We start from the raw sequence: 14,089 nt of genomic DNA, 5'->3' as shown, positions 1-14,089 counted from the left end.
GCAGAGTCACCCCCCAGGGAACACCTGAATAAACCTACCCAGCCCCCCCCCCTCTTTAATAGTGCTGTTTGTATGGAAAATTTAAAAGTCAATACGTGCCTAAGTTCATTTTCAAGCAGCCTTTTAAGGTCTCCTACCCTCCTCTGGTGCGAAGCATCCCGAGACCCCTGGGGTAGCGCCTTCCCCAACATTCCTGCAGAGCCTGGACCCGTGACTGCGCCTCCCACCCCCTCCAGCGGCACAAAGCACTCCAGTCCTGAAGCCGAAGGCCAAATCCTCCTCCTTAAAGTACTAGTGGGGGGGTGGCTCAAGTGGCCCTCGCTGTGCGGACCGAAGTGGAGGTGAAAAGTGTTTTCAGCACGTTTCATTCAGGTAAAGAGGATCCCAGAGGGAAAGGACACCGCAGCTACCACTGAAAGACCCCAAGGTTGTTTTTAAACCACAGAATCACAAAAACTGCCTTTTTTTTTTTTCAACACCTTCCATATTTAATTTATTTAGATATTCTCTACATTAAAGTATTCTCATGCCAACACTTCCGACCTCCCGTCCCTACCTCGAGAAAAATAGACTTGACACAGCTTTAGGGTGGAATGCACTGGAATAAAGTTGCTATTGCGTCCAAGTTACAGAGAACACTGAACAAACTAGAGAGAGAACTGCACACAGGAGACGTCAGGGCAAGCTGGAATTAGTACACTTATCGTCCCAGTCATGTTAGCACCTTCCCAGACAAGCACCAGAGGCGTTCAGAGAGGTGCAACATGCTTTGGTTAGCTAGACCAGAGCTTAGACTACATTAAGCCTGGGAAAAAAGCAGAAAGCCTGCCAAGCACTGGGCTCCGAGCCTCATCTCGGCCAATTCAGGGAAAAAAAAAAAAAAACCAAACAAAACCAAACAACCCCAAACCCAACACTGAATGGACCAGCCAAGTTTGGGGTGTTAGGGAACGCTGAGCTCTCCTGGCTGGCCAAATCTGTGCCTGCAGCACAAACCACAACGGTCTCAAACAGGGCTGGGGACCCAGTGCCGCCCGGAGCGTGCTTTGTAACAGAATTCAAAATATCCATTCCCGCATTCAGCTGCTTTCTCCTGTTGCATCGTTTGGTACAAGCCATACTTTAAAAGCTGGTCTCCCACCAGTACAACTGTGTCAGGTATAAGGTGGCTTCTTTTTCCCACATCTCAATCCCCTTCAGTAGCAGCACAAAGCCTTGAATCACCTACAGTTTTGCCTGCTGGGACACCACTGATCTCGGAACGCTTTAGCTGCTCTTGCGTGTCTCTGGCATTTCCAGAATTCAAAGAAAAGAAAAAAAGAAAAAGGGTAAGTAGGAAACTTACTCTGCAAATTCCAATTTGAAACCTTCAATTCAGTAATTAAGCCTTATCATGCTGCGTTCAGGTAGCAACACACTGGCCTGTGACCTCTGAAAAAAACCCTTTTGCTTGTGGAAAAGCACCTACTGTGCCCGATAGTGTTCTCAGTTCACACATACCTTTAACAATCTTAAGCCAGAGTTAAAAAAACAATCAGTGTCTGGCATTTTTCAGAAAGGTACATTGCCACGCACCATGCTTTCCACAGACCAGCCTGGTCTTCAGACAGGAGAGCAAGGTGCCATCTGTTCCACCAGCAGCACGGCAACCGCCTACCATCACACCCAGCAGATGCTTTGGACAAAGGAAGTCACATTCGTGCTCTTTCAACGTTTTCTAAACCACGTGGGGCTCCCGGTTTCAAAGTAAAGATTTGCAGTTTCTGGGAATCCTCTGACATTCCCCTTGAAATGTCTACAAAGAGTCCAGATCAAAGAACAAGCTTGGCGATAGCTATTGCACATTTGTAAGAGCTGGCCTAAGTATTTTCCTGAAGATCCAGGCTTTGGAAGAAGGGATATTTTAAAAACTGGTATCAGTGTGCACTGGAACACTGGCACAAATGTCACCTATTCTTGGTTTTAATTTTAAGGGCAACGAGTAAACACCAACACATGGAAAAAAGAAAACAGCATTTCACAGAGCAAGGAGTTAGAGATGAAGCTGTGGCTAGTGTTTCGCAGTCGAATCTCGAGGATAGAACTCGGCCAGCGTTGTCTGAGGAATTCTCTTCAGCATCTCCTTGGGGAAGATTCGCAAAAGCTGCCACCCGATGTCCAAGGTCTCGTAAACAGTGCGATTTTCGTAAGGACCTGCAGAAAGCAACCACAGATTGAAATATGGGGCAGGAAAGAGTCTCTTGGAAACAAGACCTATGAGGTGTTAACGCATCCAGTGACGTTCTCAGAACAGACACTCACCCTGAGCAATAAAGTTCTTCTCAAACTTCTGCAGAAACTCCAGATACAGAAGATCATCTGAGGTAAGAGCTTCCTCACCAACTACAGCCTTCATCGCCTGCACATCCTTCCCGATAGCGTAGCAGGCATACTAGAAGAAACAGAAGTGCTTTTATCTTGGTCACCCAGGTAATGATTTCTGTTCAAACCCAAGGGGTCTCACTAAACACTGTCAGTGCTTCAAAGCAGCCTCAGGAGGGTTCTGGATCACAACTGTATAGTGACAGGGATATTTGAAGTACAACTCTGCTTCTCTGACGAGGTTTTTTACATACCAGTTGGTTGGATACATCTGCGTGATCCTTCCTGGTCATTCCTTCTCCAATGGCTGACTTCATCAGTCGAGACAAGGAGGGCAAGACATTAATAGGCGGGTAAATCTGGAGGGAAGAGACATCCGTGGATTCCAACATCAGTATTTCAAAACGGACAGAGTAATCTTAAATATGTTCTAGGGGGTAAGGTACACACCTGTCTGTTGTGCAGCTGCCTGTCCACGTAGATTTGTCCTTCAGTGATGTATCCAGTCAAGTCAGGGATAGGATGAGTAATATCTGTGGAAAAAAAAATGGTTTGACAGTTTTCAGACCTTTTATATCCATTCTAGCACTGATGTAGCAGCCTTTGCTGTGACTTCTAGAGTAAAATGCCATCAGTTGGTGTATATCACTAAGTGCTCTTATGCAAGAATTAGAGTTGTGAGCACCCCTGATAACGGGTGGAGAAGAGTCCTGAAGTCTGAAATGGGCAAAGCATTTCTAATAGCAACACAGAGAAGGCAGCCAAGAACTGCAATATTCAAATGGAAACGTAAAGGCCAAAGGACCTCCTGATCTTGCTGTGTTCCAGACAAGGCAGGTTGCTCCAAAGGAGTCCCTGAAAGCGTTATTTATTAAAAACACTTGAAAATAACTCACCATCATTGGGCATGGTAAGAATAGGAATCTGAGTAATGGAACCATTTCTGCCTTCCACGCGCCCAGCACGCTCGTATATAGTAGCCAAGTCTGTGTACATGTAACCTGGGAAGCCACGGCGGCCAGGCACCTCCTCTCTAGCTGCCGAAACCTGAGGCAACCCAGAAAAACATTTCCAAGAAATCAGATCACACAGACTCACCGTCTCCCCTAATTGAGCTACACAAAGTGGATGAAAGTACTTCCTCCTGCAGGTGATACCCAAATACAGCCACACAAAACCCTATTATGGGAAATTATGTCACCACAACCATGTCTGACAGACAAGATGCCAAGGCAAATCAGACACTAATATCAAACCACTAGTCAAATAAGTTTAGCTATCACTGAAGCAATGGTTTTTTGACTGCTGAACATAATCATAGACTATCAGTGAGTAACCAAAACCCTCACTGGGTACTTAATAATTGCAATGAATACCAATTGTAACAGCTTGAGCAGAAGTTTACACTCCCACTTTACAGCAGAAACCCTTTCTGCCAACACCCAGCACGCAAGTTAAACACGTACCTCTCGCAGAGCTTCAGCATAGGAGCTCATGTCTGTCAGAATGACCAACACATGCTTCTCACACTGATATGCCAAGAACTCAGCCGTTGTCAGAGCTAGACGAGGAGTGATAATGCGTTCAATGCTGAAACAGAACAGTAGGGCATTATTTATGGCAAGTGCTTTGAGGCTGCAAAGTAATAGTCCAAAGCTACAAATACTTAAATCCTCTGAAAACCTGCTCTGTGCACCAACTGGAGTGCCAGCATCTCATAATTCAACTTTGCTGCAAAATGCCACCAGAAGACATCTGGCAGGACACCAGAAAGGTTTGTTCTTTGCAGCCTTCCCCCAACCACCAGAGTGTTACTACTTACGTCGGATCATTGGCCAAGTTCAGGAACAGACACACGTTGTCCATGGACCCATTTTCCTCAAAGTCTGATTTGAAGAACCGAGCCGTTTCCATGTTCACCTAAATCACAAGATTAAGGCATCAGTGCCAGACCAGACTTCAGCATACTCACTTTGCATCATATCAAGGTCTAAATACCTCATTAATAATCCATAAGCAAAGCTCTCTGTATCATGAAGACTTCCCCACATTCCCAAAAGAATGAGGTATTTCTAGAATTCCAGGCTAGAAATGTTAAGTTTCAGATACTTTGTCCGGATCAGACACAGCACTTCTGGCCATTTGGGATTTTCAGCCATTCCGCCAGCCAAGTTATCACTGTTTAATTATACACACAAGACCTACAGAGAGCACTTTCAAAGTAGTGTTCAGCTACTCTCAGCGGTCTTACTTATTATTTATTAATATTGACTTACACCCATAGCAGCAAACACGATGGCGAAGTTTTCTTCGCTGTAGTCCATCACATCTTTGGATTTCTTCACCAAGCCAGCTTGGCGACAGATCTGAGCTGCAATCTAGGGAAAAAGTGTGTTTCAGTCCAGCCGTATATTTGATGCTATTACACAGACCACAATTTATCTTAGTTTACTTTTAAACCTCAGAGAAATGCAAGCCACTAACTGTTTAGAGTAGCTCTGAGTACTCACGTCATTGTGGGGCAGGCCAGCGGCTGAGAATATGGGGATTTTCTGCCCCCTGGCAATGCTGTTCATACCATCTATAGCAGAAATGCCAGTTTGAATCATTTCTTCTGGGTAGATGCGACACTGGGGATTGATGGGCTGACCTGTACATGAAATAACATGCGTTCTCTTAAAAAAATATTAAGATGTTTGAAGCTTGATCAAGCTACCACTGACCTTGAGCACAGATCTAAGGCTCACATCAAAAGGTGCAAACCCCACCGCTAGACTTAAATCTTTAGATGCACCTGGTCTTTAGATGAGCCTTTTCTAGATCCCAAGACTCTGTCATTCTATGGTCATGTAAACGGTAAGAGCACTTTCAAGAAAAGCCTACCACATTACTAGCTTTTTATCTCTGCAGGCTGTATAATTAAGATAGTCTACAAATACTTCAAAGAACAGCTTCCAAGCATTACCGAAAGCAGTTATTTTCTGCCACCTCATCATCCTGCACTTGTGTAGATTTGAGTTTGATGCTGCAAACACTTAAAAATAAGATTAAACTCCCCCTAACAGTTAGATCCTGTGTTCAAAACTAAAACTATGGTAACATTCAGAAATACCAGATTTGTGGTTAACTCCATACCAGAAATGGATTAAGAACATACCCATTATGTCAAGGAAATCTTCAGCCAAGACAATGGGGCCTCTGTCTATAGGTTTTCCTGATCCATTAAATACTCTGCCTACAAGAAACAGCAATAAAATCAAAATGTAAGTTACTGTGAAAATAAGTTAGTGTGGGATAACTCTGTTCGTTCCTCAAAGCAAGATGCAAGCACTTACCAAGCATATCCTCAGAGACAGGGGTTCGAAGAATATCCCCGGTAAACTCACAAGACGTTTTCTTCGCATCAATACCTGAAGTTCCTTCAAACACCTGTAAATACACCAGAAGAAAAGACAGAACGCAGGAGAAAGGAGTTAGTATTGTGCTTTACAAATTAACACACAAGGATGCTGCTTCACAGCTGGAGAACTCGCTCAGCCACAGGGCGGAAAAGCAAGGCCGTCCTCAGCAAGCAAAGGATTTCAAGAGCAGCTCACGAGTACAAAACAGCACATAAAAACCCACTTTAAACAAAATTCATGAAGCGTAACAGCAGCAACCAACAAACATGGTGCCGTTCCTTTGATCTCAAGTATTTCCCTTTGCCAACAGGGTGAAGTTCTTCAGATAAAAATTAGTATTAACAAGAAACAGCTGCTTAGAAGAAATACCTGCAGCCACACAGCAAAGGAGCTGATTTTGAATCTAATACTGTAAAATTACAGTACAATTCCTTTAATGTAGCAGCAAAGAAATCTAGGGAGGGGGGATGCAAGTAAAAAACATCACTGCACTCGTTTCAGTCTTCTGAAATTACTCATGGCACATGCACTTGGAATAAGTAGGTGATTTTTTTGTTTAATTTACAGTGCCAAATGAACATATGACAAGACAGATCTGACACAGCTCAGATGCTGATTAATAAAGTACTTTTCTGTTGCAACAAGAGGCACTCCCGGCCTTAATCGTACCTGAACCACAGCTTTGGAGCCGCTGACTTCCAGCACCTGCCCGCTCCTCCTTGTGCCATCAGGAAGAGTCAAGTGGACAATCTCCGCGTACCTAGGAAACTGGAGATGAGCAAGAAAGAGGGTGGAAGACATTAAAATCCAGAAGAAACTAACGTCATCAGTTTCAAGAAAGCTTAAGCTTAACTACTGAATTTTTTAAAAAATTAATTTTATCATCAGAACAAGACTCATCCCAAGACAAGCCACGATGCAGTGTCCCACACAAGAAAAAGCTGGCTTTTGCCTGTAGCTGCTTTTGCCATCAGTTGCTTGCCTTCAACAGCAGCTTGCCAGTAATGTGAAAACAGTTCCCTTTTACAGAGCACTCACACTTTGGTAACAAAAAGGTCAACAAGAAAGCGAATACGTACATTTCCACATTTAAGTTTAAGACAACATTTTGAGGGATTTTTGGTAAAACTGAAGCAATGTTTCCTCCCTTTTCCCCAACAGTCTCAACCACTCTCCCTTTCTTCCAGGACATGGATAACCCTCCTCAGGTTCACAGCAATTCACATATTCTCATTTATCTCAGCAGTTAGAAACATATCTTGCACTAAAATTGCTCAGTGGACCCACGGATTTCACAACAGTCTGGATTTAATCTGTCACAGCTTTTCTTATAAACTCTCCCTCAAAAAAGGCTTCATTCATTAAAATATGAAACTTTACCTTAACTTGATCCAAGATAACTAGGGGGCCATTCACACCCGAGACAGTTTTATAAGCTGAAAGAAAACAAGCCACAAGTCAAGTACTTCCTCAGAACATCAGAAATATCCTACATAAAGGTTTTCAAGTTTCATTCCTATCACCGGTCTCGGGTTTGCAGATTTTGGGCTCAGCTATCACTTTGTTATGAACTCTACAAGAAAGACCAGATTCTGAATTGCGTGGCCAGCATTTTTTTTTGCTGCTACTTGCAAAGCACCTGAGGTAATATTAAGATATGTAATATTGCCATTTTCTTGTCTGTCATGGGAATTCACTCCAAGCCTATATCCGGGGACAATTTGGATGCCACCAGAAACACCCACAGAGTTGACATCGTACACTAAGAAAAATGCAGTTGCAAGATCTTTAAAAAGCAGGTATAAGAACATCTGTAATTTGTGATAAAGATGATGCCACTACAATTTGTGTCCAACAAATGGCGAGAAGACCTTACTATCAACACTCAACTTCGAGGCTTTTTTAACCACAGAAGCATCCTGCTCCATGACACTGGAACAGCCCATGTCAAAGCCTGGACTTACCAAAACAAGAACACCTTGCACTCAAAAGCTGATGAGCGGAGCTTCTACGGTATATTTTGGCACACTGCTAAAAGGAAACCTTACAATACCTTTCCTGTCTCCAAGAAAAGGTCAACGCACCACATTGTAAAAGGTGGAATTTCACCTTAGCCAAACTCCTCCCACTCTTGGGTTATCCTGGCTTAACTTAAGGATTGACACCTGATAAAAGGCCACAGCCAGCTCATCAGAAGGCTCATGTCTTAAACATCAGCAGCTCAAGTATTAGCACAACACAAAACTTCTGTGCCCAGAATTCAGAAAAGCTGTGAAAATGTAGCAAACCATGCTCCTGTGTTGCTCCAAGGACACAAGAGTATCCCAGCATCACTTGACCCACAGAAAAAAGTAATATCGAGTCAAAGCTTTATCAGGATCACAAGGAGCAGTGACCAAGAGAGTGACTCTTAATCACTTATCCCTGGGAGGGAAAAATGAGCAAGTGGAGCCATTTGCAGAAGAGGAGAGACAGCGGCACACATTCTTGGTCACACTACAAGGCAGAGGAAACCAGCACTGGAGGTACTAGGAAAGATCACAAATTCCATGAGCACCAGGCCACAGGGATTCATCATCTGGCTTCGACCCTTCAGTCTGCCCAGGCTCAGCACTTACCATGTGTTGTCTACACTGTCAACAACGCAGTATTTACACTTAAACAAACCGTTTGAACTGTTGCAATGTAGTTTCCTAAACAGCACTAATCAAAACTGTATTAGATAAGGTTTGAGGGTCACTGGGTGTATAAGACAGTCTAAGGCTGGAACTCTTATTTATCAGTTTTACTCTCATCAAAATCCTGCTGAACACCCTGAGACATCACATGTCCCTAAATTAGTCTTATAAAAAGCCCAAGCTGGCCTGCTCCTTCCCCTGAGCAAGGAGAACCACACAGACTTTATGCTACAGAGAGGACTCTGCTCTGAGCAGTGTTTGCAGCTCACCGTCTGCAAGGAATGGAAAACATTATCTTGAGCAAACCATTTAATCTCATGACTGTCTCATGAGCACTTCCTCCTCCAACAGCGGGAAGAGGCTCACACTCCTTGCTTTGTCCACGGGAAAACAGTTCCTTGACATCAATCAGCATCAATTCCCCTCGAAATCCGCTCGCCACCGACTCAAAATTCCTGTTTCCATTATGATCAACCAGTTCTACGGCAAATCAAAAGCAACTGAAATGTTTTTCATATCCAGCTCCCAGGAAATGTCAGTTTGGGCAAAAGCCAAAATCTAGACGGAGAAACACAAACTGAACATGAAGCCACCTTGGCTCCAGCCTTGGCAGAAGCCTCTGCTCTGGAATAAAGCGGAGCTGTAGGTTTGGGGGAGCAGGAATGGTCGTGACCCATTTGTCTTTCAAACCAGACTGACGTTTTCGAAGAAACCACGTCACAGAAGCTCCCTGGCTACCACCTTGTACATACTCTATTCACCTGTACAGGTAGAGTCACTCGTGTAATTACTTCCTAGATTTAAAAAAAAAGGCCAGAAAAACACACGTTCAGACATCTTTGACTCTCCCCCTACTACACTGCAACAAAGGGTTTTCTACAAGGCAACCGTATTTCCTCTTTTCCATCAGATTTCTCAACTTCATTTTAAAAGAACAGAATCCACACCACCCCCTGCAATTTACAGTAATTTTCAGTTCCTGCTAAAAACGCTAGGTTTTTCACGAAGGACACCGAAACGGCCTGTGTCACCCAGCGGGGAACGGGCTCCTGGCTCCAGCGTGTGACTAACTGGAGTGTTTAATTGGAGTGTTTAGAGAGGACCAGCCCGTGGAAGGCGCCGCTGCAGCACCCGCTGCCATTAAAGGCCCAGCTCGAGCGGGGGGGGGAGGCACCGGCCCGCAGCTCTCCAGGCCCCCCCGCGTACCCCCAGACCAACCACGGCCTGTGCCCGAAGGACAGCCCGGGGGAGGCCGGTTCTGCCTCCAGGCCCGAGCTGCCCGCCTCAGCCGCCGGAGCTGCGGGGCGGCCGGGCCTGCCTGCGGCCCAGCGCGGGGGCCGGGCCGGGCCGGGCCGGGCCCACCCTCCGCGGCGCCCCGGGAGAGCCAGCCCGCCCGCCGCCCGCCCCGGGCCCCGCACTCACTGAGGCGCGGCTGGGAGAGGTAGTCGCGGGTGAGGGCCGCCACCTGGTCCCGCGGGCCGCCGGGCCCGGCGCCGTTCACCAGCCCGCGTACCGCCCGCACCGCCGCCATCTTCTCCGCCGCCCCGTCCCGGCGCGCCGCCGCGCATGCGCTGATATAGCGGCGCCGCGCAGGGCCCCGCCCACCGGGAGCGCTGGGGGCGGGGGAAGGAGGGGAGGGGGGAAGCGGAGCTGGCCGGGGTTCTGGGGGGGGCGGCGGGGAGGGGGATAGGGGAGAGGGAAAGGGAAAGGGGAAAAAAGGAAAAGGAAAAGGAAAAGGGAAAGGGAAAGGAAAAGGAAAAGGAGGGAAAAGGAAAAGGAAAAGGAAAAGGAAAAGGAAAAGGGGAAAAAAGGAAAAGGAAAAGGGGAAAAGGGGAAAAAAGGAAAAGGAAAAGGGGAAAAAAGGAAAAGGAAAAGGAAAAGGGGAAAAAAGGAAAAGGAAAAGGAAAAGGAAAAGGAAAAGGAAAAGGAAAAGGAAAAGGAAAGGAGGTAAAGGAGGAAAAGGCAGAAAACAGGGAAAAGAGGGAGAAGGGGAAAAGGGGGGAAAGGGAGAAAAAGGAGAAGAGGGGGAAAAGGAAAGGGGGGAGAAGGGAAAAGGAAAGGAAATGGAAAGGGGGAAGGGAAAGAGAAAGGAAAAGGAAAAAAGAAAAGGGAAAGGGGGAAAGATAAAGGAAAAGGAAAAGGAAAAAAGAAAAGGGGAAAGGAAAGAGAAGAAAAAAGGAAAGATAAAGAAAGATAAAAAGAAAAACAGAAAGAAAAAAGAGAAAAGATGAGGAAGAAAAGGAGGAAAAGGGAAGGAAGGAAGGAAGGAAGGAAGGAAGGAAGGAAGGAAGGAAGGAAGGAAGGAAGGAAGGAAGGAAGGAAGGAAGGAAGGAAGGAAGGAAAGATGTTAACTACTGAATTGAGAGAAGAGCTAAATGGCTGAGAAGACAAGAAAAGGAGTAATTCCGCCATAAAAGGAAAGCAGAGCCCTGGGTTCCCACATGGGTGACCCTGGCACAGCCGTCCCCAGCCCCGGGCCGGGGTGTGAGGGGCATTGCAGTCCCACCAGCCCCCCTGAGCAGTGCCCCGGCCATGGGGCTTGGGGTCCCACAAGCTCCATGTGTGTCCTGACAGCCCGGCTGTGCTCCAGTCTGAGCCAGCGCTTTGATCTAAGAGCGTGGCGGTGGCTGCTTGGGCAGATCAGAGATAAGTAAAGTACAAACTGGCAATGGGACAGGGCTGTCCATGGAACCCCCCCCCCCAGCACCGGTCCCTCACACTCAGACTTCAAGGGCTGACTGGTACAACTGTTTATAGGACAGAATGAGAGCTGCCTTACCCCCTGAACCTTTAATTTCATTTAAAAAAAAAAAGGACAGCGTGTTATTTATAAACACCTTTTTCCAGGAAACTATTAGCCTGTCAAGCTTCTATTTCCTTATGGGTTATGTATCTCTCCATATGTCTTAAATTTTAATAGTTGCTGTTCCCCTGGCTTAGCAGTGAGACAGAATTATTTGATGTTATAAACAACATTCTATCTCCTTCTGCATTAAAACTAGAAATATTTTGGGGGAATATGTTTTCAAAGAGATATTGGCAATTCTGGGCTTGGTACCAAGGACTCGTGAGACTGGTGGAAAAAAACCTAAACAATGGCACAAGAAACTGGCTAAGGAGGGGGTAAACACCATAAATAACCCCCAGACAAGGGGAAAATGCCATAGAGTGGATTAAACACAAAACTGGAAGGCTTTGGGCAGGTTTCAGCTCTCCTTCTAATGCAACGTGCCCATGAGCACATTAACGAGCTCTCCTGTGTGTTAATATGCAAAAGGGCTTAACAGAATCCAAACCAGCAGGACTCGCTCAGTGGCAGCCTCAAGGGTTACTTCAACCCCCACCACTTTGCTTCCCCCTGCGTTCAAAGTCTGGCTAAAAGGTGGCCCAGGGATGCAAACTCCCACTCCTCAAAACAGACCTTTTTGCATTTGAAATATTTTTATGCAGCTCGTAGCATTGAGAGGATGATGCAGGAGAGCTTGCGGCAACAGGCAGTGGCCAACACCAAGGCAGTGGTTCCCGTGCTGGGTAATAGAAACCTTCTGGCAAAGGAAATCATAGAATCATAGAATCATAGAATTGCCCAGGCTGGAAGGGACCTTTAAGATCATCCAGTCCAACCATCAACCTAACTTTGATAAAAAAACATCACTAAACCATGTCTCTAAGCATGATGTCAACCCGGCTTTTAAATCCCTCCAGGGATGGTGCCTCAACCCCTGCCCTGGGCAGCCCATTCCAAGGCTTAAGAACCCTTTCCGTGGAAAGTCCTCATAAGACTTGTGCTCCAGACCCCTCACCAGCTTCATTGCCCTAAATACTGGCAAAGAGTGATTTTTAAAGCAAAGTATCATTTTACAGGTTTACAGGTGCCTTCTCTGTTTACACCATCGGCCCCAGGCTGGTGGTGTTACCTCTATAAGGCATTTTTCTCCTGCTGCTTTGGCAAACGCTGCTTTGTGCTGGCAGCAGGAGCCGCGCCGCACGGCCGACGTGTCTCCCCACACCTTTGGGGTGAGTCAGCAGCAGAGAGCAATCTCACCCAGCGAAACCTGCTGTCGACCGAAATCACCGGAATTGCAATCAGCCTGCAGAGCCGGCGTGAGGTCTGCTACCGGCGGTTTTTCAGGCCCACGTCCTCTCCTGGGCCTCCAGACAGCCCATAAATTCTCTTATACTTCTCATTACATTAGAAACGTTCACTCTGCTGTACTACCTCGGGCTGGCCAGGAAGAAAATTGTAATCTTTTTTTTTTTTTTTTTATTTTTTTCCGTAGGGTTATTGAAAGAAAAATTCATGGCAAATATTTATAATGGTTAAAAAAAAAAAAAAAGTCTCAGAGAACTGCCTGGAAAAATCTGACAGACACATGGAAATGCTCCCAAAGCACGTCTGAGTAAGCTTTCCCATCATCTCTGCAAAACAAGTGACACAACTGCCATCTCCTTGGGCTGCTTAAAGCTGCCAAACGAGGTGGTGTCCTGACCTCGGGGCCTACAAAAGAAAGAGATAACAATAATAATAATAATAATAATAACAACCGTCTCCATGTGCCTCTCCTCACCTGAAGGAGAATCGGAATTATTTTCTATCCAGAGCCCAAGGTAACGGCTGAGCAGTTCTGCGCTCCCTCGGTAGATGGTGGTGCTGCACTGCTCAGCCTCTGCCTACCTCGCAGATATTTAGAAAGTCATTTCCAGCCATTCAATTCGCAGCTCATGAAACATATTTAAAGGCTTTGACTTCTGCTCTAATGCACACCCAGGGAATTCCTTGGTAGGATGCACTCATCTCAGGTTATTGGCAATAGTTTTTGGCCGTGCAGAAGCCAGATAAATGGCCTCAATGGCAGATTTACGTGCCAACAGAGAAAAGGTGAACATGTTTAGGATTTATTTTCTTTCTCTGCGGTAAATCTCTGCATCCTGAATGAATGATGGAATCAGTTTTGGTTTGAAAAAGAAATCATGGAGCAAAGTGTCAAAAGTTTAAGAAAACAGAAATGATAGGAGAAAAGAGATTCCACTGTAAATGGCATTTGCAGTGATTCACCCATGCATGGATATAATTTTCCATCCAGCTTTGCTGATGAGAAACTGGCCTTGTTACTCCGAGAAATATCTTCCCTGGCGATAAAGCAGACAGTGTAACAGCGTGGGGAAAGGCTGTGGATGGGGACCCCACTGCCGGCATCTTCTGGGGGGAGGAGGCAAGGGCAGGACTCAGATGTGGAGGGCCCTGTTGATACCCAGGGGAGAGGCGAGATTCCCCCCAGAGCTCTCAGAAATCATGGGCCAGACCGGTGCATTCTGGCCTTAAAGATATTTCATGATAAATAAAGATATTATCATCACACTTATAAATTTGGAAATCCTGGAGAGCTGATCTGCTTTGTGGCCTAGGCAAAGGCAGCTTGTTGTGGACTAGGCAAAAACATGCACAGAGGGAGAGGGGAAGAGTGACTGATGCAATAGCCCTCTTTCATAGAATCCTGGAATTCTAGAATTATAGAATCATAGAATTGTCAAAGTTGAAAGGGACCTTCCAGTTCATCTAGTCCAACCATCAACCCAACACTGACAAAACCCATCACTAAACCATATTGCTAAGCATCAACATCGCTCTTCCATCAAATTGTGCTCCCT

General features: G+C 45.9%; 1 protein-coding gene across 1 annotated transcript; it reads right to left on the bottom strand.

The window, feature by feature from the left end:
• Positions 1 to 473: 473 nt before the first annotated feature.
• ATP6V1B2 (ATPase H+ transporting V1 subunit B2) lies at positions 474 to 10,010 on the bottom strand. The gene is made up of 14 exons (XM_074164341.1): positions 9,863 to 10,010; positions 7,143 to 7,198; positions 6,432 to 6,530; positions 5,697 to 5,790; positions 5,519 to 5,596; positions 4,872 to 5,011; positions 4,638 to 4,739; positions 4,184 to 4,281; positions 3,828 to 3,951; positions 3,258 to 3,408; positions 2,812 to 2,894; positions 2,616 to 2,720; positions 2,302 to 2,431; positions 474 to 2,193 (listed from the first exon to the last, which is right to left on the bottom strand). The coding sequence occupies exons 1-14, from the start codon at positions 9,969 to 9,971 to the stop codon at positions 2,051 to 2,053; spliced, it is 1,512 nt and encodes a 503-aa protein (XP_074020442.1). The 5' UTR covers positions 9,972 to 10,010; the 3' UTR covers positions 474 to 2,050.
• Positions 10,011 to 14,089: the final 4,079 nt, after the last annotated feature.

The sequence above is a fragment of the Numenius arquata genome, chromosome 26 (assembly GCF_964106895.1).
Source record: "Numenius arquata chromosome 26, bNumArq3.hap1.1, whole genome shotgun sequence".
In the NCBI taxonomy this organism is placed as follows: Eukaryota; Metazoa; Chordata; class Aves; order Charadriiformes; family Scolopacidae; genus Numenius; species Numenius arquata.
The sequence above is the reverse complement of the archived record's forward strand: the minus strand, read 5'-3'. Positions and strand labels throughout refer to the sequence as shown.

Coding starts and splice junctions, on each gene's coding strand:
- ATP6V1B2 (XM_074164341.1), bottom strand. CDS start 9,971: ATGGCGGCGGTGCGGGCGGTACGCGGGCTGGTGAACGGCGCCGGGCCC. Junction 5,597..5,696: donor TGTCTCTGAGGATATGCTTG/GTAAGTGCTTGC, acceptor TGTTTCTTGTAG/GCAGAGTATTTAATGGATCA. Junction 4,282..4,637: donor TCGTGTTTGCTGCTATGGGT/GTAAGTCAATAT, acceptor CTTGTGATTTAG/GTGAACATGGAAACGGCTCG.